This window comes from Cololabis saira, chromosome 1, assembly GCF_033807715.1.
Source record: "Cololabis saira isolate AMF1-May2022 chromosome 1, fColSai1.1, whole genome shotgun sequence".
NCBI lineage: Eukaryota > Metazoa > Chordata > Actinopteri > Beloniformes > Belonidae > Cololabis > Cololabis saira.
This window is the reverse complement of record NC_084587.1, coordinates 18,355,785-18,382,731: the sequence shown is the minus strand read 5'-3', so window position 1 is coordinate 18,382,731 and position 26,947 is coordinate 18,355,785. Positions and strand designations below refer to the sequence as shown.

The 26,947-nt window shown below is 39.5% G+C and overlaps 1 protein-coding gene across 2 annotated transcripts in view; it reads right to left on the bottom strand.

The window, feature by feature from the left end:
* Nucleotides 1-20,064, bottom strand: part of keap1b (kelch-like ECH-associated protein 1b) — a 28,097-nt gene extending 8,033 nt beyond the window's left edge. Inside the window, exons 1-4 of one of the 2 annotated variants that reach the window (XM_061716522.1) lie at nucleotides 20,016-20,064; nucleotides 6,521-7,715; nucleotides 3,741-3,986; nucleotides 1,696-2,372 (exon numbers count right to left, since the gene is read on the bottom strand). In XM_061716522.1, the coding sequence (XP_061572506.1) occupies nucleotides 1,696-2,372; nucleotides 3,741-3,986; nucleotides 6,521-6,826 (1,229 nt within the window). In that variant the 5' untranslated portion in view covers nucleotides 6,827-7,715; nucleotides 20,016-20,064. Of the gene's footprint in view, nucleotides 1-1,695; nucleotides 2,373-3,740; nucleotides 3,987-6,520; nucleotides 7,716-15,468; nucleotides 15,490-20,015 lie in introns of those variants that run through there. The other variant, XM_061716512.1, reaches the window with a different exon arrangement.
* Nucleotides 20,065-26,947: the final 6,883 nt, after the last annotated feature.

Genomic DNA, 26,947 nt, shown 5'->3' with positions numbered 1-26,947 from the left:
AACAGAGGAAAAGGTCATTGAAGGCACCGTCAGGCCAAATAAATGACCGCTGTTATTGTGTAGCACAGATTAATTTCTCTGAGTTTGTAGTTTATTTTCGATTTATATGATGATGAGTCATGCGTTTGTCTTTGGCATCGTAACGCAGGTTTTCAGGAAGGTTCGGCATGTTCCTCATTCACAGAGACTGCGCTTTGCCTGGTTAATAATTGTCTTTTTAGGACGAAGGCCAGAGTTTGGGTACATTTTCAGCCTTGAATAAATATACATGAAATTCACTGTTCAATATATAACCACAGTACCACGGGTCTAATCCTCAGTTTGAGTCAAATACACTTGCAGAACAAACATGGTCTTTTACAACTTGATAAAAAGGTAGGAACTATCAAGGGTTAAGAAATGTCAGCAGAAAAAAAGAATATGCTCTTCTCGATTCGGTGATTCAAGGATTTTTGTCTTAAGCAGGGGATGAAGGGAAACAAAAAGTTTCCCTTCATCCCCCTTAGTTAAAACATTTTCACTACTTTTCTTTTTTTTTTTTTTTTACAATATTTCCTTGTAGCTTAAAACACACACTCACACTGTGCAAACTAAAAAAACATTACAGGAAGTGGAACATATCAGATGATTTCCAGGAAGTTACCTGATTCCTCGTCTCGGGGCACAAAATGACTTCATGGAGTCAAAATTCCAGACCAGAACTATAAATATCATCATCTTGACTGAATCAGCAACACAAATCTTTTCTACACCGACTGACTACAAAACAAAACATGCTTGTGGAGTACTGAAGCAGATTCACCAGCTGTTTACCCACAATCAGGCCCGCTGTTGTCATAGAAACAAAACAGAGAGGCAGGAAAAGATTTTGCTTCAGATTTTCTCACTTCAAAAAACTATTTGAAGTAAAAGAAATATATATACACACACAGGACTGTCTCAGAAAATTAGAATATTGTGATAAAGTTATTCATTTTCTGTAATGCAATTAAAAAAACAACTGGATTCATTACAAATCAACTGAAATATTGCAAGCCTTTTATTTTATTTATTTTAATATTGCTGATTATGGCTTACAGTTTAAGATTAAGATTCCCAGAATATTTTAATTGTTTGAGATAGGATATTTGAGTTTTCTTAAGCTGTAAACTATGGAGGATTTTTTGTGCCAAATTTAAATTAATTAATTAATTAAAATGGGAATTAAATATATCATTAATTAATTAAATGTGTAATTAATTAAAATTAGAATGAAATATGTCATTAATTAATTAAAATACAATTCATTTTAAGTAAAAAAATATATTTATTATTTCAGCATTTAATTCATTAATGACACATTTAATTAATGATTTCGTGTTGCGTGTGACTCATGAAATGTAAAACTGCATATAATTAATAAATGACACATTTAATTAATGATTTCGTGTTGCTGAATCATGAAATGTAAATGTAAAACTGTCAGTTTAATTTTGGCACAAAAAATCCTCCATAGTAAACCATGATCAGCAATATTAAAATAATAAAAGGCTTGCAATATTTCAGTTGATTTGTAATGAATCCAGAATGTATGACATTTTTGTTTTTGTAATTGCATTACAGAAAATCACAATATTCTAATTTTCTGAGACAGTCCTGTATATATATAAAAACAAAAAACAGCAGCATCTTCCTTTAAATGCTCAGTTCACTCACCTTTCCACACTGTTATGATGAATGCAGCCGTGCGAACCGCCGACTGCGTATATCAACCCATCAATGACCCCCACCCCGATCCGGTTCCTGGGGACGCTCATCGGGGCGCAGGGAAGCCAGCAGTTGTTCATAGGATTGTAGCAGTCCAGAGCACTCGAGTCCATGTTGCCGTCGGGCGCGTTGTTTCTACCGCCCACGGCGTAGAAAAGCCCGCTGATCACGCAGGCCGCCAGCCCGCTGCGGGGCACCTGCAGGTCGGCCAGCCGCAGCCAGGCCCCCGTGCAGGGATTGTAGGCCTCCAGGTAGCTGAGAGACTGACGGAAATAACCCCCCGCCGTGTAGATGAGCTGCGGCACCTTGGGAGTTCTGCAGGAAATGACTTTGGTGGGTTTGTGGAGGGTGAGGTCCTGGAAGATCTGGGCCAGGTAGTCTTTGCACTGCGGGTCCCACTCCAGAGACTGGAGCTGCGTCTGCAGGAAGTTGGGGGTGAGGGAATGGCAGCGGACGGCCTGCAGCAGGGCCTGGACGTACGGCCGCCGGTTCTCCCGGTCGTACCGCACCCAGGCCACGCACGCCTGGAAGACTTCGGACTCGCACCGCACGTTGAGCTCGTCGCGGCTGATGAGGTTGACCAGCTGGCAGTGGGACAGGTTGAAGAACTCCTCCTGGGTCGCTACCTGAAACCCAAAAGGTAGGGACGTGTTTATGAAAATGGCTGTAAGATTCAAGTGCAGAGCTCTAAACAAATGAAGAATATAAGTGGTGACAAATAAGAAAAAAAAGAAATAAATCTGGTTTTGAGGAATGTATTGAGCCCACTCAAATCCAGAGTCTAGACTGCATTATCAGATTTGTTTCCTTAACTATACATTAATCAATAAGTCTGTATAAAAAATGAAAAGTCACACAATCCTGCAAAGTTTCAGGATTTAAAACGTCAAAATAGCTGAAGAAATACGTGAAAAAATAAGTCATCTGAGTTGCATTAGGGATCGTTTTTCAAATCGCTAACTCTGAATGCGTTGTTAGTTGACCTCAAAATGAAGCCATCTATGCTGCTTTAGATCTGATGTGTGCAAATATGGATGCAGAGGAAAATAAAACTGTCTCGGGCAATTTTAAAATAAAAACATCACGTTGAAAGTCCCCCAAAAAACAACTCCAACACTGGTATGTGAAACTCTTAGCTGAAGAGACGGTGGTGGACTCCAGCAGCGTCTTTCTACAAGTTACTTGGTAGAAATTGAAATCCTGTATTTAAAGCTCCAATGCTGTTTTACATCAAAACATGCAACAACACGTATTTCGATTGAAAGGTAGGCCAAATCTCTTAACCCTCAAAAGAAGGAAAGAACTTTTATTTATGCATTTGTTATTCCTGTATTTTTTATATATACACCTTATATATATATACACTTATAATCTTGTCTTTTAAGTTGGTCCCCTTCATCTGTCTATTTTTCATTCTGAGATATATGTTAATGCAACTTAGATTCCTTTTATATGTAAATGTGTATGTCTGTATGACTGTTATGACTTATGTTGAAAACAAGAAAAATCTAGTGTAATTCTTTAGCAATCATAATAAATGTATGAACAAATCTCTTTAGATAAATACCCATAAAGACTGGTTTTATTTTATGCGAGTTAAAAAAAAGACATGTGAGATAAGAGACTCATCACTTATAAGCGTGTGACTCAACTCTTCATATCTGATGAGTATTTAAATCCTTTCAGAGATCAATATCAACTTCACTTTAATTCATCCCATTTTGTTTGCGTAGACATTATTTTGCTGTCGAGTACAAATAAACCCCGATACTAACAGTCACGAGTCACAGCTTCTATCTTACAAACACACAGGCTTGAATAGGAACAAAAACCACATCTGAAGAAGTGAAAGACTTCATAAATAAACTTTTTTTTTTTTTAACTGATTTTAACTGATGACAGAAAAAACAAAAAAACCACCACTCTTCATAATGAACTAAAGATGTTTTGTTATTCTGTTCTGGAGGATAAAAGGGCCTGGTTTAGGAAGTCACCTCGCTGAAGTTCATGTAGATGTACTCTCTGGCTTTCTGGTGGAGCTCCGTGCAGCCGATCTGCTCGGCAAAGCTGGCGATGCCGATGGCATTGCTGGGGTCGAGCTGCTGCACGAGGAAATCGCAGCAGGCCTTGACCACGCTGTCTATCTGGTACATGACGGCACCGTTCATCACGTGGATGACACACTTCTCACCCACAGAGATGCTGGCGGTGTACGCAAACTCTATCAATCTGTCCATGACCTGGAAAAAGAAAGAGAGGGAGGTGAGGATGGATGGCTCGGATTAGAGGGGAAGGACAAAGCTCATGGGAGGAAAAAGATGCATTTGGGTGACCTTTCATTTCACTAAGCACCCACCATACAAAAAACTAAGGTCAATCCAAGTTTCTACCTAATAATGTGTATGAATTTTATTGCACATAAAGATAGTGTAGTTCGACATGGTCCGTCTCATCAGTCCTGCATTCCTTCAACACCATCACAACCGACCGTGGGGCTCCGGTTCTGCAGCATTTTTGCTCCCTGTCCCAGACGCTTCAGAAGCAGAAGCGTTTCAGAAGCAGAGCACTTTCAAAACCTGTGTGCTAGGTTGGATTCTTGAGATTAAAGTCTGCCCAAAGAATCAAAACATCAACCATTCTGTGTTTAAAAGAAAAAAAAAACAACTATACACATCTTCCACTCCAAGATCTTTAGATATTTCACACCACGTCTATTTCCCCCCGATATCCCTACAGGTGGGCTCGAATGAAAACCTTATGCTTTTGCACTTCTGAAATAAAACTCTCCTCATCAGTGGCTGAGATCTGATTTGTTTACCTGTGGCATTCCTTCTCAGGTTATGTTTCCTTTTGAAATTAAAATGGGGCGTAGTAGCCTAGTGGTTACAGAGTGGTTACACACACACAGTCCCGATCGATCGGGCCCGATCACGGCATTTTCAAAACATCGGTATCGGCCAAAAAAGTATTGGGTAAGGCTGGGGATCGATTCAAATGTCAAGCATCGATTTGATTCCGATTCTTAAGATTCAGAATCGATTATCAAGATTTGAGTCGATCAGATTCCGATATTGATTTGGATTAGTGTTATTAAAACAGTTTTTTTGAGCTGTTGCATGAATTATATGACTGTAGTTATGCAAAATATTACTACTGTTATTATATTGAGATTCAACAGCAAGTATTGGCAGCTAATGATGCTGTAAGGACCAATCAGCTCCCAGAATGCTGATAGAACTGCTTTCAGAAACATCATGTGGGTCAGAATTACCAAACAGATCCAGGGAGGAAACAGAGGATGAAATCGGTTTTATTTTTTATCACATTCCGTTTTTATTTGTTCCATTTTCGTTCTATTTTGGTTTTTAATTTTTGAGCATTTGCTTTTAGCATTTTTTGCAAATGTAACCCCAAGACAGTATATAAAGTAATGAAATATAGACAATTTATGCAATTATAACCTAACACTTTAATTTTTTCATACCTTTACACATATTTAAAGGCAAAAACATGCTACCAGTTATTCTCGTGTCCAACAAAACATTCCTTTTTTGGGGATAAACAAAAAAATTACCAAAAGTTGTAATGTAATGATGAAAAAAAAACATAAATAAATAAAAGAGAGAAAAAAAAAATCGATCTTTAGACTTATGAATCGATTTTTAGGAATTAATATGAGAATCAATTTAGAATTGGGAAATCTATTTTTTCAACACAGGCCTAGTATTGGGATATACATAGTTATTAATGTTTTTAATATTAAATCGTTTTATATATCGTTGCATTTAACGTCACTTCCGGCCGTAAGCGAATCTAACATGGTTTACATGTTTGAATTGTGAAATTTTATATCTGTTCATGTTCATTAAGCTGCTGCTATTCATTTCATGCCATTCAGAATGTTGCACTAAGGTTAAGCCAAAAAGTATTTTAATTTTTTTGTGTTTGTCAGTTTCACTGGATGTCATTCAACTACCTCTTTTTAAGTTAAATGTATTTATTTTTGTTATTGCACTATTCTGCACTTTTTGTTTTAGTTTACAATTTCATGTTTTTACATTTTGTGGCACAAGAGCTGATAAGCTTTGTTGAAATATATGTCCATGTTGTTCTCCAATGGACAATAAAAGAAACTTAGTGAGTTTTAGTCCTCTTTTTTTTCTTTTCTTTTTTTTTTTTAAATTAATTGCCGAAATGTATCTGGAAAAGTATCGGAAATGTATCGGGAGCCAAAAAAAGTGATTGAATCGGGATCGGCAGATACTCAAACTCAAGTGATCGGGAGCTAAAAAATCCTGATCGGGACAACCCTAATACATACATACATGCATGCATGCGTACATATATATATATATACACATATACATATACATATATATATATATATATATATATATATATATATATATATAAAATGAGAAGGTGTGTCCAAACTTTTGGCCTGTACCAAAAGTACATACATACATATATAATAATAATCAATAATTTTATTTATATAGCGCTTTTAAAAGATCTCAAAGACACATCACCTCATGGTTGTGGTGAACCAATTAATTCATTTTCCAGCCCATAATAAATAAAATAAGAATAAGATGGCAACAAAAAATGAGGGGGAAAAAAAAAGTAAAACACACTGGGATTCATCGCTGAAGGAGCTGAGATGGTTCCTGTTTGCAGACATGCAAAGGCGGCGATGCAGAAAAAGAATCCATTGACGGCTGAACAATCTTCTTCCCCCAGTGAATCAACACCAATCAAAGACGTATATTCTTACCCTGGGGTGAATCCCTTCGATGGGAACCTGCTCCATCCCGCACTCCTTCAGGCCGTTGGTGAACATGGCCCGGAAGACGGGGGACGAGGAGGCCAGGACCACCTTGTGGGCCACGAAGTCCACCACCTCCAGGTCCTTGTAGCGCACGCGCAGCGTGACGTCGCACAGCTGCCGCTCCAGACGCAGCTCGTTCATGATGGCGAAGGCGGCCGACGTGTGGCTCTCCAGCGTGTAGCTGAAGACGCGGTGACCGTTGTGCGTCGATGGAGTCACCTGCGCCTTGCATTCTGTGAGGCACTCTGTCATTTCCTATAAACGGGTTCTCCTCCTTCTGAATGGCCTTCTCAAGAGCAGCGGACGGAGTTACGGGGCATCCTCGTGCAGGCTTCAGTAAAATAAAGAGTTTGAACTGAGGTAATCACCGTCTAGCTGCATCAACACCCGCAGGCTCTCTGAGATGTACCAGACTTTCTTTTTCTTTTTTCGGAGTGACAGTCTTTCATGTGAAGATGTGTCGATTTCTTCGCTTGTGTTCGTACTAAAGTCCAGCCATTCTGTTTGGGATGACATCCTTGGAGATTGCGTGTGAGCTGCCACTCATGGCCGGGCGCGATGTGGCACGTTGCAGTTCCCACATGGTGAACGAGAGTTGAAGATTTCTTTGGTTTTATCCGAGATTTGACTTTCACAACAATACGACCCCTGACTCAAAGGGATTTCTTTTAGTTCGTCTATACTGGGCACACAACTGCTTCCTTCTCCATTTCTTTGTAAAGTCAGCACCAGCTTTTTAATCATGCCTGATGGTAAAACTAAATTAAATGGCAGTGTGTCCGTCTTGTTTAGTGAAGCATTTTGAGTGTTTTTCCCGATCAAATGTGCTCCAGTCAGATCCTACGGGAAGCAACTATCCGACGCTGCCAAAGTAATAAAGCGGGGAGGGAGTATAAGTTACAGCTTCAACACATTTGCTGGGATCTCCTGAGCCATTCGCTGAGGATGAGGCAGCTGACAGGCTTGTTGACTCTGAATGGCACGAAGAGATTGAAGTGCCGAGGGTGTCACAACTCCGAGCTCTTTGACATGGAGGGGCGAGGAGACGGCCTTCTCTGGAGACAACTTCCTCGAAGTTTCCCAGTGATGGATTTGGTTCGCTCCGTTGTGTTTACTAGCATGCAGTTGGTTCAGCTGACATCTGTAGAAAAAAGAGGGAAAGAAATGTCCATATGTATTACATGAAATTACAAATCCAGGTTCTAATCGAATCTGCTCTGTTCACACTAGGCATGGGGCGATATACGATATTATCGTATATCGCAATAAAAAACGGCCGCGATAACGTTATCGTGGGGTACTGTAATTATCGCCACATTTTTTTTTTTTTTTTGGTCACACAAGGCTACCAGCCAGGTAGAAGCCAGTGTTATTTTTTTCATGTATTTTATTAATATTATTTATTATTATTATTTATTTAATATTTTTTCAGAGAGTAGTACAATCCGTGTGCATTTGACTACTGTGGCACTTTATTTTTCCAGAGAGCCGTACTAAGTAGCAGGCAGCCAGCCACTGTTAAAGTTTCAGAGAGTAATACAATCAGTGTGCATTTGGCTCTACTTTGTCACTTTATTTCTATTTGTCACTTATTTCTTTCGACTCTCAGGGAAGTATTTTCTTACAAAAAAAGAAAGTTCAAATAAGTACCGGTACTCGTAATCGTGATATTTTTGTCCACTAATATCGTGATATGAAATTTTCATATCGTCCCATGCCTAGTTCACACACGATGAAAATGTACGCTACAAATATTGAATTGATCCGAGTCGTAGGGCCGAGAAGTGACTTTAATTAGGATTTAGCTGAGCAGCATGACAAGGTGGGCTTTTCTCCTGTCCTGAGGTCCCTCCAGCTGGCAGCTGGGACTGGGAACAGTTTAAACAACAGCGCACACAACCCTGGCATGCAACAACATCAACAAATGCAGCTTAAAAATACAACCCTTTTATCAAAGTTTTTCTTAGATCTGGAGGAATCTCCTTTTCATTTAATGCCACTATTAAAAGTTCAATAATGTAATGAAGAAACAACGTATCGAGTAGACGGGCTGGTGGATGAGGTGCTTACATACTGGCATTTCTTTGGCATTTTTTTTTTCCACCTCCCGAGGACAGATCCCCCCCCCCCAATTTCTAAACCGAGAGAGAAAGCGTGAGAATTTAACCACTTTCTGATCACGCTGCATGTTTGCCGACTACAGTCGTAAGCACAGCTGCACTTCACTCCAGGGATGAGGAGGCCTCGCAGTTAAAACCAAGCTCACAAATGAGACAGCAGCAGCTGGCGAGGAGGACCAGGACGCTTCCAGCTGGAGGACAATACGAGGAAGGATGACAGCATCTTGTCTTCCGTTATGTTTTTTTTTTTTAAAAAAGGTTTTTGTGGCACTAGTAGCCTGAGAAAGTAGGTAGACAGGAAACGGGTAGAGAGAGGGGGGGCCTTGCAGTATAGAGCGACAGGCCGGGACTCAAACCTGCTCTGCCCGCATGACTATAGCCTCTACAAATGGCGCCCACTCAATCCACTGAGCTATCCAGGGTGCCATGTTCCGCCATGTTTAAAAAAAACTAGTGATGCACCGAATTGAAAATTTGTGGCCGACACCGAAACCGAAAATAATAATAAACACTTGGCCGAATACCGAACAATACCGAACATGGTTCTTCGCAGTTTTTCATTTATTTTGCCAATTTTTTCACCATTGCATAAATCAAATAAATGTGATTTAGGCATGCTTTTAAAAGAAAAAAATCTTTTACAAAATTACAAGGTAGAAAACATTTGTTGAACATAAAAAACTGAACATTTTTTTAATTTCCCAGCATTTCTTAAATATTCCAGCAGACATTATACCAGCAAAGAACAATAACTTAAAATAAATAAATTAGCAAAATACATTTTTTTATCATTTCAAATGATAAATCAAACTTTTAGTGCTGAAAGACTTTGCAGATGTGCCCCCACTGGATATATGAGCAGAACATTCATTGCAAACAGCCATTCTTGTATTATTCTTTGCCACTCTAAAATACTTCCACACTGCTGACATGTTTGCACCGCACCACTTCACTCCACGCTCTTTGCTGTTTGATTTTGTCATCTAAACGCACCTGTAATAGATTGATTTATGTTGTTTTGGTTCCACCTGCTGGTGAATGTTAGGTAAAATTCTTATGTGGTTAGTTTTTGGTTGGCCAACGATTTATGTGGTGCGCAACAGTTACGGAGCGGCCAGTCTATTTATATTACAACGCCGTTATTAATTGTTCGTTTTTTTTCCCACTTATTCCACCGAACACCGAAAGTGTTTTTTTGCCATTTTCGGCCGAACAATTTCGGTTACCGAACAATCGGTGCATCACTAAAAAAAACATATCAATATGAATGCAATGAACGTGATTGACTCCCTCATCTCGCGTAGTCACACCAGTACTATACAAAGGGCAATGGAGTAAAATTGGTGGCCAACTTTTACGTAAATGTTACAGGACGACAATATGTAAGAGCCTACTGACTTATTTTTATTGTCTGTACCTAGGGTCCGCACTAAACTAGGTAGTAGGGCCTTCAGCTATGCTGCTCCTTATGCATGGAATGAGTTGCAGAAAATTTTAAAATTAAGAGATCTGGTCTCATTTGATGCTTTTAAAGTTCTCCTGAAAGACTTGGAAGCAAGTACATTTAGCTGTAGGTGCTTTGATTGTTGTTGATTTTGACTATTTTTGCGATCTGTTTACTGTTTTGTTAAAACTGTTTTAATTGTTCTTATGTTATTTGTTTTTGTAACCATGTTGCTGCCTGTCTTGGCCAGGACTCTCTTGTAAAAGAGATTATTAATCTCAACGAGACTCTCTCCTGGTTAAATAAAGGTTAAATAAAAAAAAATAAAAAAAATAAAATACAAAAAATAAAAATGTTTGAAAAGTGCTTTCCCATCGTCACTTTCAGCGCTTATCTGAGCTCATTCAGGCCAAGCCGGCCCCTAATTTTGTGGCTTCAGTTTTCCGTGTGGCGAAACGGGGAGTGTGGCTGGAAGTGATGTCGGTGTAGACGGAGGAATTTACAGATCAACGACTCCACCAGTTTATGTTATGGCTCTTCTTATTTACCATGTTGGCTTTGTTTTCGACACTGGTCACAGTTTTAAAGTCAGTTTCAGATCTGGGATGAGATGAGACAGATGAGACACTTTACTTCCTTGTATAAGTTTACTATTTTGGGGCTAATACAACTAATTATGTGTTGATTGGGAAAGTCAATAAAGACAAGTTTAAGCTGTCCATTTAAGTTTGTGAATTTAAAAGTAATTAGCTTGTGTCAATTCCCATCCTATACTAACTCAATTAGCTAACAGCTAATGTAGTTGAAGGACACATGGGACACTCAGAAAGAAAGTCGAATTGTTCCCTTAATCCGACCAATATCGAAGTTTTAACAGCCATGTCTACACCTTATCCAGGCCGTAGTCGAACCGAACTGAAGTTCTTGAGATCGAGCTGTTAGTGCCAGATAATGCGGCCCAATCAAAGTTATTCCGGCATGTATACCAACCCACGCTTATCTGAGCTACCGACCGCCCCTTCTGGAAGAGACAACACCACGAAAGCCAGAATATCAACACAGTAGGAGAAGAAGAAGACGAACAATAAAGAAGGAACCGGAAGAACACCAACGCAAAAGTGCGTGTGGCGCCACCTAGCACCGCGGAGTCGAACGCACCACACTCAATAATCGATTGTCTTCTTGTGCACGTGTATTTGGATTTCTCAGAAACTCCAGTTTAATCCTTAGCTAGATTGTTGAATCACTCTAAATCAGGCTATTGGAAACAAAGTTAATTCTCTGCAAAGAAACAATCACATTTTTCAGTCTTGGCTCACAATTGAGCCCAGCTGTACCGTAAATTGACTTTTCGGTAAACGATTTAGTGCAGTTGGTTTTCCCTGAAAGATCTTTCTTCCTTCCATCATTTGGAGCACACAAACTACAAATATCTTACCTCATTAAAGAAATTGGCAGTGTAGCATTTCCACCAGGATTCAGCAGTATAGATTTGTCATAAGGGCAGCGCAGCGGGACTTTTAGCCAAACGGGGGGAACTTCAATGATTTCTTGGGGTATAAATCGAGGCAGAGGGACGTAGCACATTAGCAGGAAAGAGGCCACTACTTTTAAATTGTGTGTTACCTTTTTAAGTGCCTGCACTTCACTTAAAAAAAAATGTATACTGAATCTGACGTTATATATATATAAATAACAAAAATGTTTTGTATTATCTTACTAATCATCTCCGATGGAAAAGTTTACGTGAGTCCACAGACCTGTGGGGGCTTGAAAATGATGTTGCCTCGTCTGCTTTTCCTCTTTTAATGATCATCTGAGTTGCATCAGTGGGCATGTTGACATGCACAACGATATAACAACACTGACCCAATTAAAACCTAACTGAATAAGACCATCATGCATAAAACATTTACAGATGCCCTTAACCTGAACGCAGTCAGGGTCATGTCCGGATAAGGCAATTATCAAATTAAGTTTTGTGGAGTATGGTGATTAATTAAAAACACATAAAACCTTGACTGTACTGCTGCGTCTACCAGAAGTTTAAGAGGTTCTTGCCATAAACGCTGGATCTTTACAACACGGCCTTCACTCCAGCCGAGTCATTACAGTACAGGATGCCTGGTGGGGACAAAACAAAACAAAACACTGACTAATGCCTGCATTTGAGGACTATGGATGTAACTTAGGCCTTGAATAAAACAATATCCCAAGGAGGGTTACGTTTATTAAGGGGGAATCACAGTTTGCTCTAACAATACAACAAAATGTCATAGAAAAGGCATAAAATACTGATGAGCAGTCTGTGCAAGTATGCCATTAAATATAATTAACCAGGAAATATGACACCCCCCCCATTTTATTTATTTATTTTTTTTAAAAGAATGACTCTACCCTTGCCTAACTTGTTATACATTTCCTTTATCGGGACCTTTTCTTTCACGTATACCACACAGCACACAGAAATATGACTGTAATGAAATCTGGCTGAGCTATTTCTCTTATTTGGACAACTTTGTATGAGCAGCAAGAGCTTTGATTTCCACTACAAATACTACCACCATGACAACATCACACACTGTCAACCAAACACACAGAAGAGAAAAGTACGGTATGTAGGTTTTCCCTTCAGCTGTGGGTAGTTAAAGTTTTCCCATTCATCTGCCAGTTTTTAACACAACAGAGAAAATGGACCATTCTAACCGAACTTTAGATAAAATAAAAACAACACTAGCCACCATTAGGCATGGGACGATATGAAAATTTCATATCACGATATTAGTGGACAAAAATATCACGATTACGATATTATCACGATATTAGCGTGTCGCTTATAAAATTCTTAAAATGCAAGGAAAAACACTAACCGTGGATCCATTGGTTCCTTCAGAACATTTATTCTCAAATCATACTCAACACAGTGACACTTGAGGTAGAGAACAAATAGTGTACTGTAAATGTTATGCATTACAAAGTGTAAACTATAGTACCGGTACCGGTACTTATTTGAACTTTCTTTTTTTGTAAGAAAATACTTCCCTGAGAGTCGAAAGAAATAAGTGACAAATAGAAATAAAGTGACAAAGTAGAGCCAAATGCACACTGATTGTATTACTCTCTGAAACTTTAACAGTGGCTGGCTGCCTGCTACTTAGTACGGCTCTCTGGAAAAATAATAAAATAAAGGCACTGCTCTGTAGTATACAAAACAAAAGCTGCATGGCCAACACAAAGATTGAGTGAAAATAAAGTGCCACAGTAGTCAAATGCACACGGATTGTACTACTCTCTGAAAAAATATTAAATAAATAATAATAATAAATAATATTAATAAAATACATGACAAAAATAACACTGGCTTCTACCTGGCTGGTAGCCTTGTGTGACCAAAAAAAATAAAAAAATAAAAAAATTAAAAAAAAAAATAAATAAAATTTGGCGATAATTACAGTACCCCACGATAACGTTATCGCGGCCGTTTTTTATCGCGATATACGATAATATCGTATATCGCCCCATGCCTAGCCACCATTCAGACTCATTTGAAGTTGATGGGATACCTAGGAACTAAAGTTGCTTTGGTCAACAAAAATTATGACTAAATATAGTCAACGAACCATTCTCACCTGAGGAAAACGAGACGAGACGCAATGAAAATAATGGTCCTGTGACGATAACAATAATTAAATATATAATGCAATATCGTAGATGAATAAAAACAAGATTAAATGTAGATTACAAAATAAAAACTCTGCTAAAATGCGTCTTCATTTTTGTTGACCAAAACGAGACAAGATGAAATGTTCTAACAAAGATCCTTGATATACATTTTTTAAGTTGTTTCCTCTCGTTTAGTTGCTGCTGCTGCTGGGTGACGTCACGTCCTCAATCCCAGTCGCGGCCACAAAAATCACAGGAAAAAATAAATATGTTGTAAACTCAAATTAGAGCGTCTTCTGTATCTGGAATGAATGTATTCGTGAGTCTATAAGGTAACTAGGGGTGGGCAAAAATATCGATATGGCAATATATCGCGATACTTTTCCAGCCGATTCAATATCGATATTAATAATTTTAATATCGATTTTTTTTTTTTTTTTTTAATATTTTTTATCCCCGATCTTTTCCCATTATATCACCCAGTGCTCCTACCTAAGTGACAGTCCTGGGCATTGCCACTCTCTACCAACCCTGGGAGGGCCCTGCACTGAGCTCAGGTTTTATTTCACGTTTTATTTCATTTTATAATTTATTTTTTATATAACACAATTGCCTGTCCTTAAAAAATTAAAAATAATGGACAGAGGTTTATTTATTTATGGATTTATATCTATACTGACTGATCACTGTGCCTGTCCTTGGTTTTAGTACCATCTTTCTCGTGTTTATTATCATTTGCCACATAATTAAAGCAACCTCATACTACATTTAATGTTAATTTCATATGATGTAAATAATATGAAAAACATATACAAATAAGTTGTAACTTTAGCTTGTATAGTTATAATAAAACATTGTTTTGAATCAGTTTGTCCCATGAATTGTCACTATAATCTGATGAACGTGCAACTCGGATTTTAAGATCCATCACTATCATCTGATGTTCATATATACAACTTGGATTTTAACATGTGTAATGCATTTTAAAATTTTTCGGTGAAGTATGTAGAATATAATAATCGGGATATCGCATAATCGGGATATCGCAATGTGTATCGTATCGTGGCTCAAGTATCGTAATGCGTATCGTATCGTGAGGTCCTTCCCAATACCCACCCCTAAATGTAACAATAATATAATAATAAGATAACCTTGTTTGAATTGTAAAATGAGTTTGGCTAAATACAATCTTTGACTTAAACAAGACTAAAATGGTCCTGGACAATTCTGACCAAAACAAGACTAAAATGATCAGACTTTTAGTCGACTGAAAGTTGACACGACTAAAAGGAGTATGAACGTGACTAAAACTAATAAAAATTAAAATGAGAGCTTGACCCAAAGACTAGACTAAAATTGAAACAGGCTGTCAAAAACAACACTCCTAGGAACTCTAGTCTTGTTTATTTCTGCCAAATATTTCTAATTGTAAATTGTAAAAAAAAAATCTGAATGTGACATTTGTTAGATTCCCATGCTGCTAATATAAGTTCATAAGTGCTAACTTTATTTATTTATTTTTATTTATTACTAACAACCATCCATCTCAAATACTAGAGATCAGGCAGGATATTTCAAAATGAACACTGTCAACAGGGACCATGTGGGCACAGGTCCACACGGGCAAAGGAGGGAACACTTTATCAGTTGCACAACATCAAACTCACCGAGGGGGATGCAGTAAAAAATTGATGCCTCATCCAACTTCTTCTTTCCTGAACATGAAGTGCCAGTTACAGAGTACAAAGAACAAACTATAACTGACTGACTGGCCGTTTCTGAATAGGAAGAGTCAGAGCTACTCAGCAACAATGCTGCTGTGAGACTTATGTAACAAAAACACACACGAGTTTCACACACAGACTAATCATTTCCCGAGGTGATAAGGGGAACACGGTCAACACGCCATGCAATGTGGCCTCGTTGCGTCTTATCTACCATCTCTCTTAGGTCAACAAAGATAAAGTGAGCAAGGCACTTACTTAGACTTAATCTATTTTGTAATCAATACATAGGGGTGTACACAAAGCCGTCACGGCGGTGACGTAAGCTAGACATACAGTTAAACTTACTGTAACCTGAAACGCTTTATGATACCAATGTACCGCGGTACTCTTCTCCCTCCAGGACTCAGAGCTAAATAGTTTCACGGCAAAACATATTGCTCAACTTGTTCACTCTCCACAAACTGCTCACTTACAAACTGGCTACTCAAGTATCATTCGGTCATGAGGGCATATTTTATCAAGAACTGAATGTGTAATACACTGACGAATCTGCAAGCCTATTTCTGGAAAGGTACAGGTGAGTCAACCATGGAAAGAAATCCCACGTCAGAAAAGCAAATACTGGGCTGATCAAACAAGTATTTTCAAATGTTTTATTCTATTCATCATTTTTAAACCCCTTATCTAAGAGCACACAGACTTTTGTTAATGTTTTCCTACTTGCACAAGTAAGTTTTGCAAAGACACTACTTGGAAATAAAAGCAGTAAGTCCTCTTTAATAAATCAAAATGGATCAATCTGGAAGTCTCTCAGGACGTATTGTGTAATCTCCAGGACAAATCAGCTGTGGTGATGATTTAAGTTTAAGGTGCACGAGGTAAGGTTGGTGGGTGAAGTCCAACGCGTGATTTATACATTGACCGTCACTGTGTCAAAGATCGAAAAGGAGATGTATCGTCAGCTGCTGTCGAAAAGAACGAGTTGATGTCTGGGACACATTTGGTGGAAATCCAGACAGTACAACAGCTCTCTTTTCAGTCATGACTTTATGGCTTTGTTTGTAGCCGCTGATTTTAGGGGATAGAAACTCCGTTTCACCCATATCTACTGCAGGATTTGCTTCTTTTGAAAATCAAGTTTACAGGTTAGCGATGAGCAAGATGTGAAGTTTGCAGCAATAACGATGAGAAAACTGGATAATTTCAGGTCCTTTTTTTACACCGCTCTTTTGAAAGCATTTTATAAAATACTTTAGCGTTTAGGCCCAAGCTTGTCTTGGTGTGGATGGGGCCTCGGCCCCTTCTTCTCCCTGGTTTGTTTGCATTTCCCACTGTAAGCCAAGCGTACCAGCGTTCACTTGCAAGTGAACCCAAAAACCTACAAGAGAGTTCGAACGAGCTCACACACCTTTCCAGACAAAGCGAACCGCTCAAGGAAACGACCTCTGGTCAGTTTCAAGTGGACCAGAAAAAGCTCTGGCACGAAAGCAAATTAATGCAACTCTGAACTGGGTCTGTAATGTCACAGCCTTGCAAATCTCACCGGCTCACCGGATGACAGATTTTCAGTTCTCAATGCCTCCAAACAAAGTGAGAGAGTCATGTTATGGTTGAGTTTTTGAGCTGATTCACACACACTCACAAACACTCTCCATTATAAACCCTCCAATAGTAAGGATGCTAATTATTGATTAATTGATGACCTTATCAAACGATTAACTGATAAGCTGCATTTTTCTTTTAAATCCGAGAATCCCTCAATAAGGTCCAACAAAAATGATTTTTGCTGACATACAGAATACACAAGGCATATTATATTCGTTAGTCAAACATTTGTTGACACAAACATGACAACAATGGCAGTGACACACACAGTAAAAAAGAAAATTAGTAGGCCTAGCCTATATGACTGTGAAAAAGTTCAAAGAAAATGTTTTTTTAAAGACAATGCCTCTATTTTAGAATAAAATGTCTGTTTTAAAATAAAATGTCACTGTTTTGAACTTGTATGTAGTGGCATGTTATTGTGATGTAGCTTTCTGTTGTAAAGGAAGTCCAACAATCTGTTGTCAGAGCGCGCAGAGACATTAAATCCATATTACACCGGTCATGAAATCACTACACCGGCTTCCAGTGAGTCAAAGGATAGAGTTTAAAATCTTACTGCTGGTCTACAAAGACCTGAATGGTCTTGGACCAAAATACATGCTGGATCTGTTAGTTCCTTCCTATGAAGCTCCCAGACCCCTGAGGTTCATCTGGATCTGGTTTGTTGTGGTTCCCAAGAACCAGAACCAAGCAAGGTGAGGCAGCGTTCAGTTATTCTGCTCCTCACCGGTGGAACAAACTTCCTTTAGACCTGAGGTCTGCTCCAACTGTCAGCTCCTTTAAATCAGGCCTAAAAACATTCCTGTTTACTGAAGCGTACTCTTAAATTAAACTTACCTGCTGTACTCTACTGCCCTTATTTTTAACAGCTTGTGCTTTTTATTATTTTACTTCTTTTCTTATTCTTACCTATTTGTTATTATGTCCTGTCGCTTTTAATGTCAATGTAAAGCACTTTGAATTACCTTGTGTTGAATTGTGCTATATAAATAAATTTGCCTTGCCTTAAATCAGCATTTAATTACATTAATCAAGTAATTTCTTATCGATAATTAATCTAAAAATCGATTAATTGTTAACACCCCTATGCAATAGTCCCACGGTGTGTTCAAGGACCTCTGCAATCTCACATTTTTTTGGATGCACTCTTTAGGCCTGAAGTCCTGGTGTGGTAGGGGGGGAAAGTAGGACGGAGTATTAGGGCCAAACAAAAAAACAAAAAAAGGAAATTACGAGAATAAAGTCATGTAATGAGAATAAAGTCGTAAAATTATGAGAATAAAGTCGTAAAATTACGAGAATAAAGTCATAATATTACGAGAATAAAGTCGTAAAATTACGAGAAGTCATAATATTACGAGAATAAAGTCGTAATATATTATAAATATATAAATATAACTTCACAAGATGCTCAATATTCCTCATTTTAACAGAGTTCTCATAAATTATATTCTCATAATATTACGACTTTATTCTCGCAACATTACGACTTTATTCTCGTAATGTTACGACTTTATTCTCGTAATGTTACGACTTTATTCTCGTAATGTTACGACTTTATTCTCGTAATGTTACGACTTTATTCTCGTAATGTTACGACTTTATTCTCGTAATGTTACGACTTTATTCTCGTAATTTTACGACTTTATTCTCATAATATTACGACTTTATTCTATTACGACTTTATTCTCATAATATTACGACTTTATTCTCGCAACATTACGACTTTATTCTCGTAATTTTACGACTTTATTCTCATTATATTATGACTTTATTCTCGTAATTTCCAATTTGTTTTGTCTTAGTTTGGCCCTAATACTCCGTCGTAGGAAAGACACAGCTGGATAATTACTTATTATAAATAACTGACTACACTGATTTTTTTTTTTTTAAAGACAATGCCTCTATTTTAAATTAAAATGTCTGTTTTAAAAGAAAATGTCACTGTTTTGAACTTGTAGTGGCATGTTATTGTGATGTAGCTTTCTGTTGTAAAGAAAGTCCAACAATCTGTTGTCAGAGCGCGCCGAGACAATAAATCAGCATTTAATTACATTAATCGAGTAATTTCTTATCGATAATTAATCTAAAAATCGATTAATTGTTAACATCCCTATGCAATAGTCCCACGGTGTGTTCAAGGACCTCTGCAATCTCACATTTTTTTGGATGCACTCTTTAGGCCTGAAGTCCTGGTGTGTGGGGGGGAAGACACAGCTGGATAATTACTTATTATAAATAACTGACTACACTGATTTTTTTTTTTTTTTCTATTTCATGCTTGAAAGTCACAGAAAGGAGGACGAGCCAGCAGTGAAACAAACAGCAGCAGTTTCTGGCTGAGAGTGCTCTCTCCTCTGACTCATCGTCAACTACTCCCCGAGAAAAAACACTGGAACTGGATGTACGAAAAAAACACGACCCAGAAGTGGAGCTGGATCTTACATAAGCCCCCCAAAAAACTGGAATCAGACCTCAGAGCCATTTTTCTTTTCAGCTTCTGGTCCAGGTCATCATTTCTGAGCGCGTTTTCATCAAAATAAGCTTAAAGAAGGGGGAGCAAGGATAAAAAACACAAGACACGGGCATAATCAGGTATGAGTTTGCAAACAGAGTGCATCCAGTGGTCGTGAGATTAAAAAAAAAAACAAAAAAACAGCCAAATAATAAGTTTCAGAAACAGAGTTGACAGCAAAACAACCTCCTAATAATAATGATAATAATAATAATAGCCGAGGAGCGGCTGTGAGCCGAGACCCACACAAACACGCTGGCAGGTCGATTTATTGACGTGTTCCTACCCTTAGCCGTCCTTTATCTCTAAAACCCGCCCTCATATTCGTATTATTCCTCTCAGATATGAAATAAAAGCGACTTACCTAGTCTAGCTCAATTGTCCCATTGCGGTCCGCTGAGCGCTACGCCACATAGGAAGGAGGGGGAAAGCTGTAACTCACCATGACTAAGCATTCCCCGCCCCTTCAAATTAAGAGCCCGGCGGAATCGCGCCGAATTCGCCTCCGTTGACGTGGAACGGCGGGTGATTACGTCAGTGGGGACAGGGCTTTTATTGCGAAGGAATTCTCAGGGCGAAGGAAAAAGCTGGGCCAAAAGGTTAACGCCGTGCCAAAATTGTGGCTGATTGTCAATCAAGTCTGTTGTTGCAAATAATATACAAACTGCAAAAAAAAAACAATGCATTTGACTTCCGCATTACTTTGTCTTATTACAAGAAAATAGCTAAAAATGAGAAAAAGGCAAGGCAAGTTTATTTGTATAGCACAATTCAACACAAGGTAATTCAAAGTGCTTTACATCAACATTAAAAGCGGCAAGACACAATTAAACAGTAAATAACAAATAAAATGATAAGAAAAGAGGTAAAATGATAAAAATAACAAGTTGTTAAAAAGTAAGGGCAGTAGAGTACAGTAGGTAAGTATTTCATTTAAGAGTACGCTTCAGTAAACAGTAATGTTTTTAGGGCTGATTTAAAGGAGCTGACAGTTGGAGCAGACCTCAGGTCTACAGGAGGTTTGTTCCACCGGTGAGGAGCAGAATAACTGAACGCTGCCTCACCTTGCTTGGTTCTGGTTCTTGGGAACCACAACAAACCAGATCCAGATGAACCTCAGGGGTCTGGGAGCTTCATAGGAACTAACAGATCAACCATGTATTTTAGACCAAGACCATTCAGTGCTTTGTAGACCAGCAGTAGGATTTTAAACTCTATCCTTTGACTCATTGGAAGCCAGTGTAGCGATTTCATGACCGGTGTAATATGGTCCAGTTTCCTGGTGTTTGTAAGGACTCTGCGTTCTGGATCAGCTGCAGCTGCATGATTGATTTCTTGTTACGGCCTGTAAAGATGCCATTGCAATAATCCAACCTACTGAAAATGAACACATGAATACGTTTTTCCATGTCTTGTTCAGACAGAAACCCCTTAATTCTAGCAATGTTTTTCAGGTGGTAATAGGCAGATTTAGTGATAAACTTTAGATGGATGTTGAAGTTCAGGTCTGAGTCAATAATTATAAAAAAGAACATCAGAATATCAATAGAATGAGAATCAGATTCAATAAATAAATAAACAAATAAACAAATCAGGTTTATTGGCCAAGTCCGGTCAAACAAGACAAGGAATTTGACTGGGTTATTTTCGCTCACTGTACAGTAAATAGACAAATGGCAGCTCTTATTAACATATATACAATTTAAAAAAAAGTGAAATGTGCCGCAGTATGAGGTAGACATGATTATTGAAAGGTGCATTGTTACAGCATATGATTGTAGTTATTATTAGGGCCCGAGCACTTGCAGTGCGAAGGCCCTATTGTATTTGCAGGAATTTTTATTATTATTATTATTATTATTATTATTATTTTCCTGACAAAGTGAAGGCCTTTTTGCCCCCCTTAACATGCCCAAAAAGTCACCAAATTTTGCACCCTAGTCAGGCCTGGCGAAAAATTTGATATTTAATGGTTTCCATTAATGGGCGTGGCAAAATGGCTCAACAGCGCCCCCTTGAAAACTTTGTGCCTCAAGCCCCACGATACGGTTTGACGTACATGCACGAAAATCGGTACACACCTGTATCATGGCGCAACTGAAAGAAAAGTCTCTTGGCGTCATGCCCGAAACCGAACAGGAAGTCGGCCATTTTGAATTAGTCGTGTCATTTTGGCGAAATTTATGCCATTCCTTCGAAAGTTAATTCAGCCCGAACCGTAACGTGCCCCCAAGTGTGTTATACATCAAAATGTGCGTCTCCATCCTGCGACAACACGCATTACTTTTCTCTTTCAAAAGCGTTACCGTGGCGACGCTAGACGCCAAAAAGCGCGCCCACCCTTCATCTGATTGGTTCGACAGAAAAAACTTTGTGCCTCAAGCCCCATAATACGGTTTGACGTACATGAACGAAAATCGGTACACTCCTGTATTATGTCGCAACTAAAAGAAAAGTCTCTTGGCGCCATGGCCGAAACCGAACAGGAAGTCGGCCATTTTGAACATTCTGAATTAATTGCGTAATTTTGGAGCAATATATGCCATTCTTCGAGAGTTAATTCAGCCCGAACCGTATCGTGAACCCAGATGTGTTATACATCAAAATGTGCGTCTCCATCCTGCGACTACACGCATTACTTTTCTCTTTCGAAAGTGTTACCGTGGCGACGCTAGACGCCAACAAGCGCACCCCCCCTTCATCTGATTGGTCCATATTTGATAGTTCCCCAAAAGGCACCAAATTTGGCACGCAAGCCAGGCCTGGAGATAAATGTGATATTTCATGGTTTGCATTAATGGGCGTGGCAAAATGTCTCAACAGCGCCCCCCGGAAAACTTTGTGCCTCAAGCCCCACAATACGGTTTGACGTACATGCACGAAAATCACTACACACCTGTATCATGGCACAACTTAAAGAAAAGTCTCTTGGAGCCATGGCCAAAACCGAACAGGATGTCGGCCATTTTGAATAAATTGTGTCATTTTGGCGAAATTTATGCCATTCCTTCGAGAGTTAATTCAGCCCGAACCGTATCGTGCACCCAGGTGTGTTATACATCAAAATGTGCGTCTACATCCTGCGACACCACGCATTACTTTTCTCTTTCAAAAGTGTTACCGTGGCGACGCTAGACGCCAAAAGGCGCGCCCCCCCTTCATGTGATTGGTCCATATTTGATAGTTCTCCAAAAGTCACCAAATTTTGCATGCAAGCCAGGCCTGGTGATAAATTTTATATTTCATGGTTTGCATTAATGGGCGTGGCCTAACGGCTCAACAGCGCCACCTTGAATACTTTTCTCTGCCATAACTTTTGAATGGTTTGACATAGAGAGTCGTGGGTGGTGTCATCAGATTCTGTATGGAGTCCTTGACCTTCATTGGCCTGAATTAGCCCCGCCCCTTCTTCTGATTGGTTGTCCCTTTTTTCTGCTATAAACTTTGAATGGTTTGACATAGGAAGTCGTAGGTGGTGTCAAGGGACTCTGCAATGAGTCCTTGAGCTTCTTTGGCCTGAATTAGGCCCGCCCCTTCTTCTGATTGGTTGTCCCTTTTTTATAATAAAATCGCCACGAGCCGCCAGTCGCTCTCGCGCTGACTCCCGCTTCCTGATTCAAACGTCTGCCGGCCCCGCCCCCCGACCAATCGATGGCGAGTAGGGTGATGACGGCCCCGCCTCCCGACCAATCAGTGGCGCGGAGGGTGATGACGGCCCCGCCCCCCGACCAATCGGTGGCGAGTAGGGTGATGACGGCCCCGCCCCCCGACCAATCAGTGGCGAGTAGGGTGATGACGGCCCCGCCCCCCGACCAATCAGCTCCCTGTAATGTGGTGACGTCAGAAATATTCCCAGCTCAGCCCGGTTACAACCTTGGCAGAATGGTTACAGAAAAAGTAATAATTAAAATAGTAGGGTTTTACTAATATTTATAACTTACAAATATTTAAAAAAATTAGAAAAAACAGCTCCAGACTTACATTACTAAATATCGATATGTTGGTCTCTCCTAAGTCAGTAGGTCAAATAGAAATGAGAAGCTGAGTCTTAGCTCAGCCAGAGCGTTCCCGTCTGTGGAGTCGGAGATCAGAGTTCGATTCCCGCAGTATCCAGACTTTTTTGTCAGCAATTTTTTTTTTTCTACATCAATATGTGCGTCCCTGTCCTGCAACGACGCACATTACTTTTCTCATTTAAAAGCGTTACCGCGGCAACGCTAGACACCAAAAAGTGCGCCCACCCTTCATCTGATTGGTTCAGAGGGAAAAAACATTGAGCCTCAAGCCCCATAATACGGTTTGACGTACATGAACGAAAATCGGTACACACCTGTATCATGTCGCAACTTAAAGAAAAGTCTCTTGGCGCCATGGCCGAAATTGAACAGGAAGTCGGCCATTTTGAATTAATTGTGTAATTTTGGCGCAATTAATGCCATTCCTTCGGCAATTAATATGGCCCGAACCGTAACGTGCATCCAGGTGACTTATACCTCAAAATGTGCGTCTCCATCTTGCGACTACGCGCATTACTTTTCTCTTTCAAAAGTGTTATTGTGGCGATGCTAGACGCCAAAAAGCGTGCCCCCTTAATCTGATTGGTCCATATTTGATAGTTCTCCAAAAGTCACCAAATTTTGCATGCAAGCCAGGCCTGGTGATAAATTTGATATTTCATGGTTTGCATTAATGGGCGTGGCAAAATGGCTCAACAGCACCCCCCGGAAAACTTTTCTCTGCCATAACTTTTGAATGGTTTGACATAAAGAGTCATGGATGGTGTCATGGGACTCGGTATTGAGTCCTTGACCATAATTGGTGAAAATTAGCCCCGCCCCTTCTTTTGATTGGTTGTCCCTATTTCCTGCTATAACTTTTGAATGGTTTGACATGGAGAGTCGTGGGTGGTGTCATCAGACTCTGTATGGAGTCCTTGACCTTCATTGGCCTGAATTAGCCCCGCCCCTTCTTGTGATTGGTTGTCCCTTTTTTCTGCTAGAACTTTTGAATGGTTTGACATAGGAGCTCGTGGGTGGTGTCATTTCTGATATGCTTATGGGGGGCGGCGGCCGTGAGTGCGAGGGCCCGTTCATCGCTGCTTGCAGCTTTAATTATTATTATTATTATTACTGCACAGTGGTTGATTACTCTGAGACTCTATGAGTGATGAGAGTTCATCAGAGCAACAGCTTGGGGGAAGAAACTGTGTCTGAGTCTGGAGGTTTTGGCGTACAGAGCTCTGTAGCGCCGTGCAGAGGGGAGGAGTTCAAATAGAAAAACAATAGATGATAATCAGGAAATTATTACCACAAATAAAATAAAACACATGCATTGCAATGCAAACATAATCATGCCAAGAAAATGCACTTTTTATTTTCATTCTTTAACTATATAAGCTTGCAATATGAAAGTGGAGCTCACCTTTGCTTGTCAACAATATTTCCTCTCGGAAAACATGTTTGCAAACTGCTCGAAGAGTGACCAGAAGCATCAGACGAGGCTGTCTGACCCAGACAGATGCTGACACACTAGTTTTCCACCTCTTGCAAAATACAGTATGTAATTCAGGTCAACAGAAGTAGCCTATGGAGTTTGAAGTGTTCTTTTGAATAGTCACAAGATGGCACCAAAAGCCAACTGTAAACACTGTTATAATTCACCTTGGGTTAAAGCTGCATAAATCTGCTGCTCTGTCAATCGTAGCATGTTACTGCTTTTTGGTGAGCTCCCCATGTGCAGATATGTACATCTCCTCAGTGACCAGGACAGATTACTTATGACATACACCTGCACAATTTATAGTATGATTTTCAGCAGCTGGAAGGAAGTCCTGACTGACTGACCTCCGTCACCAGGATTTGAACCCGGGTTTGCTGCACACGGACTATGATGTCCGTACATGAGGCACTCATTCAAACAGAAGAGCATTTTAGTGTCGCTTATTTTTCAATTTTCATACTCGAGTGGCCTTTATTGAGTCAGACAGGAAAGCACGGCAGACACGGATCAAAGGGCCACAGGTCGGTACTCAAACCCAGGAGCAGGTCTTTGATCTCGCTTTACACGCTACAGTCAAAATGTGTGACTAATTTCCCTAAACATGTCAAGAATGCGTTAACTTCCATTCATAATCTTGTCGCATTATCTCCAGGTTTGATTACTTCTGGTTTCATTTAGCTTTTGCTGATTTAATTTACCCACTTTTGGCATCCTGCACTGTGAATGGTCTACTCATTTAAGACAAGAACAATGCAGAAGCTTGTCAGGTATCTTCTAAGAGCTGGAGATAGTTTGCTTTACAGATGAAATGGAGGCATGCTTGACTGCAGTTGTGGGGCGTAGCGTATCACTGGTGGACTACAGAGTCACGATGCTGACATGGGAAAATCTTCTCACACCATGTTAAATGTGAACAAGACGAAGGATATGAGTGTGGATTTTACGAGGTGCAGAAATAAGTTAAAAACTATATCCGTGGGGGAAGAGGATGTCTATCATGAAGCTTACAGTGACAAGAGGCTGGACTGGAGAAGCAACAGTATTACCTGAGGTAGATCTTGTCTTTCAGTGCTTGCAGCAAGATGCTATCTATCTGCTATAAATCTGTTGTGGTGAGTTGAAAAACAAGGGGTGCCTCTTTTTCAAGGGAGAGTTTAGAAGCCACTATTACTAAATCTGCAAAAACCGATTTATAAAATGAAAAACATAAAGAGCACAGTGATCCAACGGTAGCCAGAGGATTCTCCAGATCCATCACAACACAGACCGCTACAGGAGATCCTTCTTGCCCCTCAGCAAAAACCATCTAATTAACTCTTGGATGAAACCTTAACAATGAAAGTTACTGCAAAATAAAGTACAGTTGAAATTAACTGAATTTGAATTTAAAAAGACAACCTAATACTAAATGAACAGTCTGCTGAATACTTTACAGATGTGTACAGATTATATTCCCTCATGAGAATAATATTAAGACCAGCTGCTTTTAATCTTTGCTTTTAAACAGTTTTAGACCAAAAGAAAAGATGTGAAGTAGATGAATGTGAGGCGGCGGTGGGTTTCACTAACAGAAAAATAGAGAGGTTTTGTGGTGGATGTTCAGTGAAAGGTGTATGGTGTGCTGAGAAAGGGAAAGCCCGACGTATGTAGGGCAATGCCATTACCAGATGTGAAACAAGGGGGCTGACTTCCTGTGGTACCTCTTCACACAAACTCAGCTACACGAGAAAAAATACACACAGACCTTTACTCACGAATGTTACACATGGAAAGAAAATAAATCCCAGTTTCTCTGGA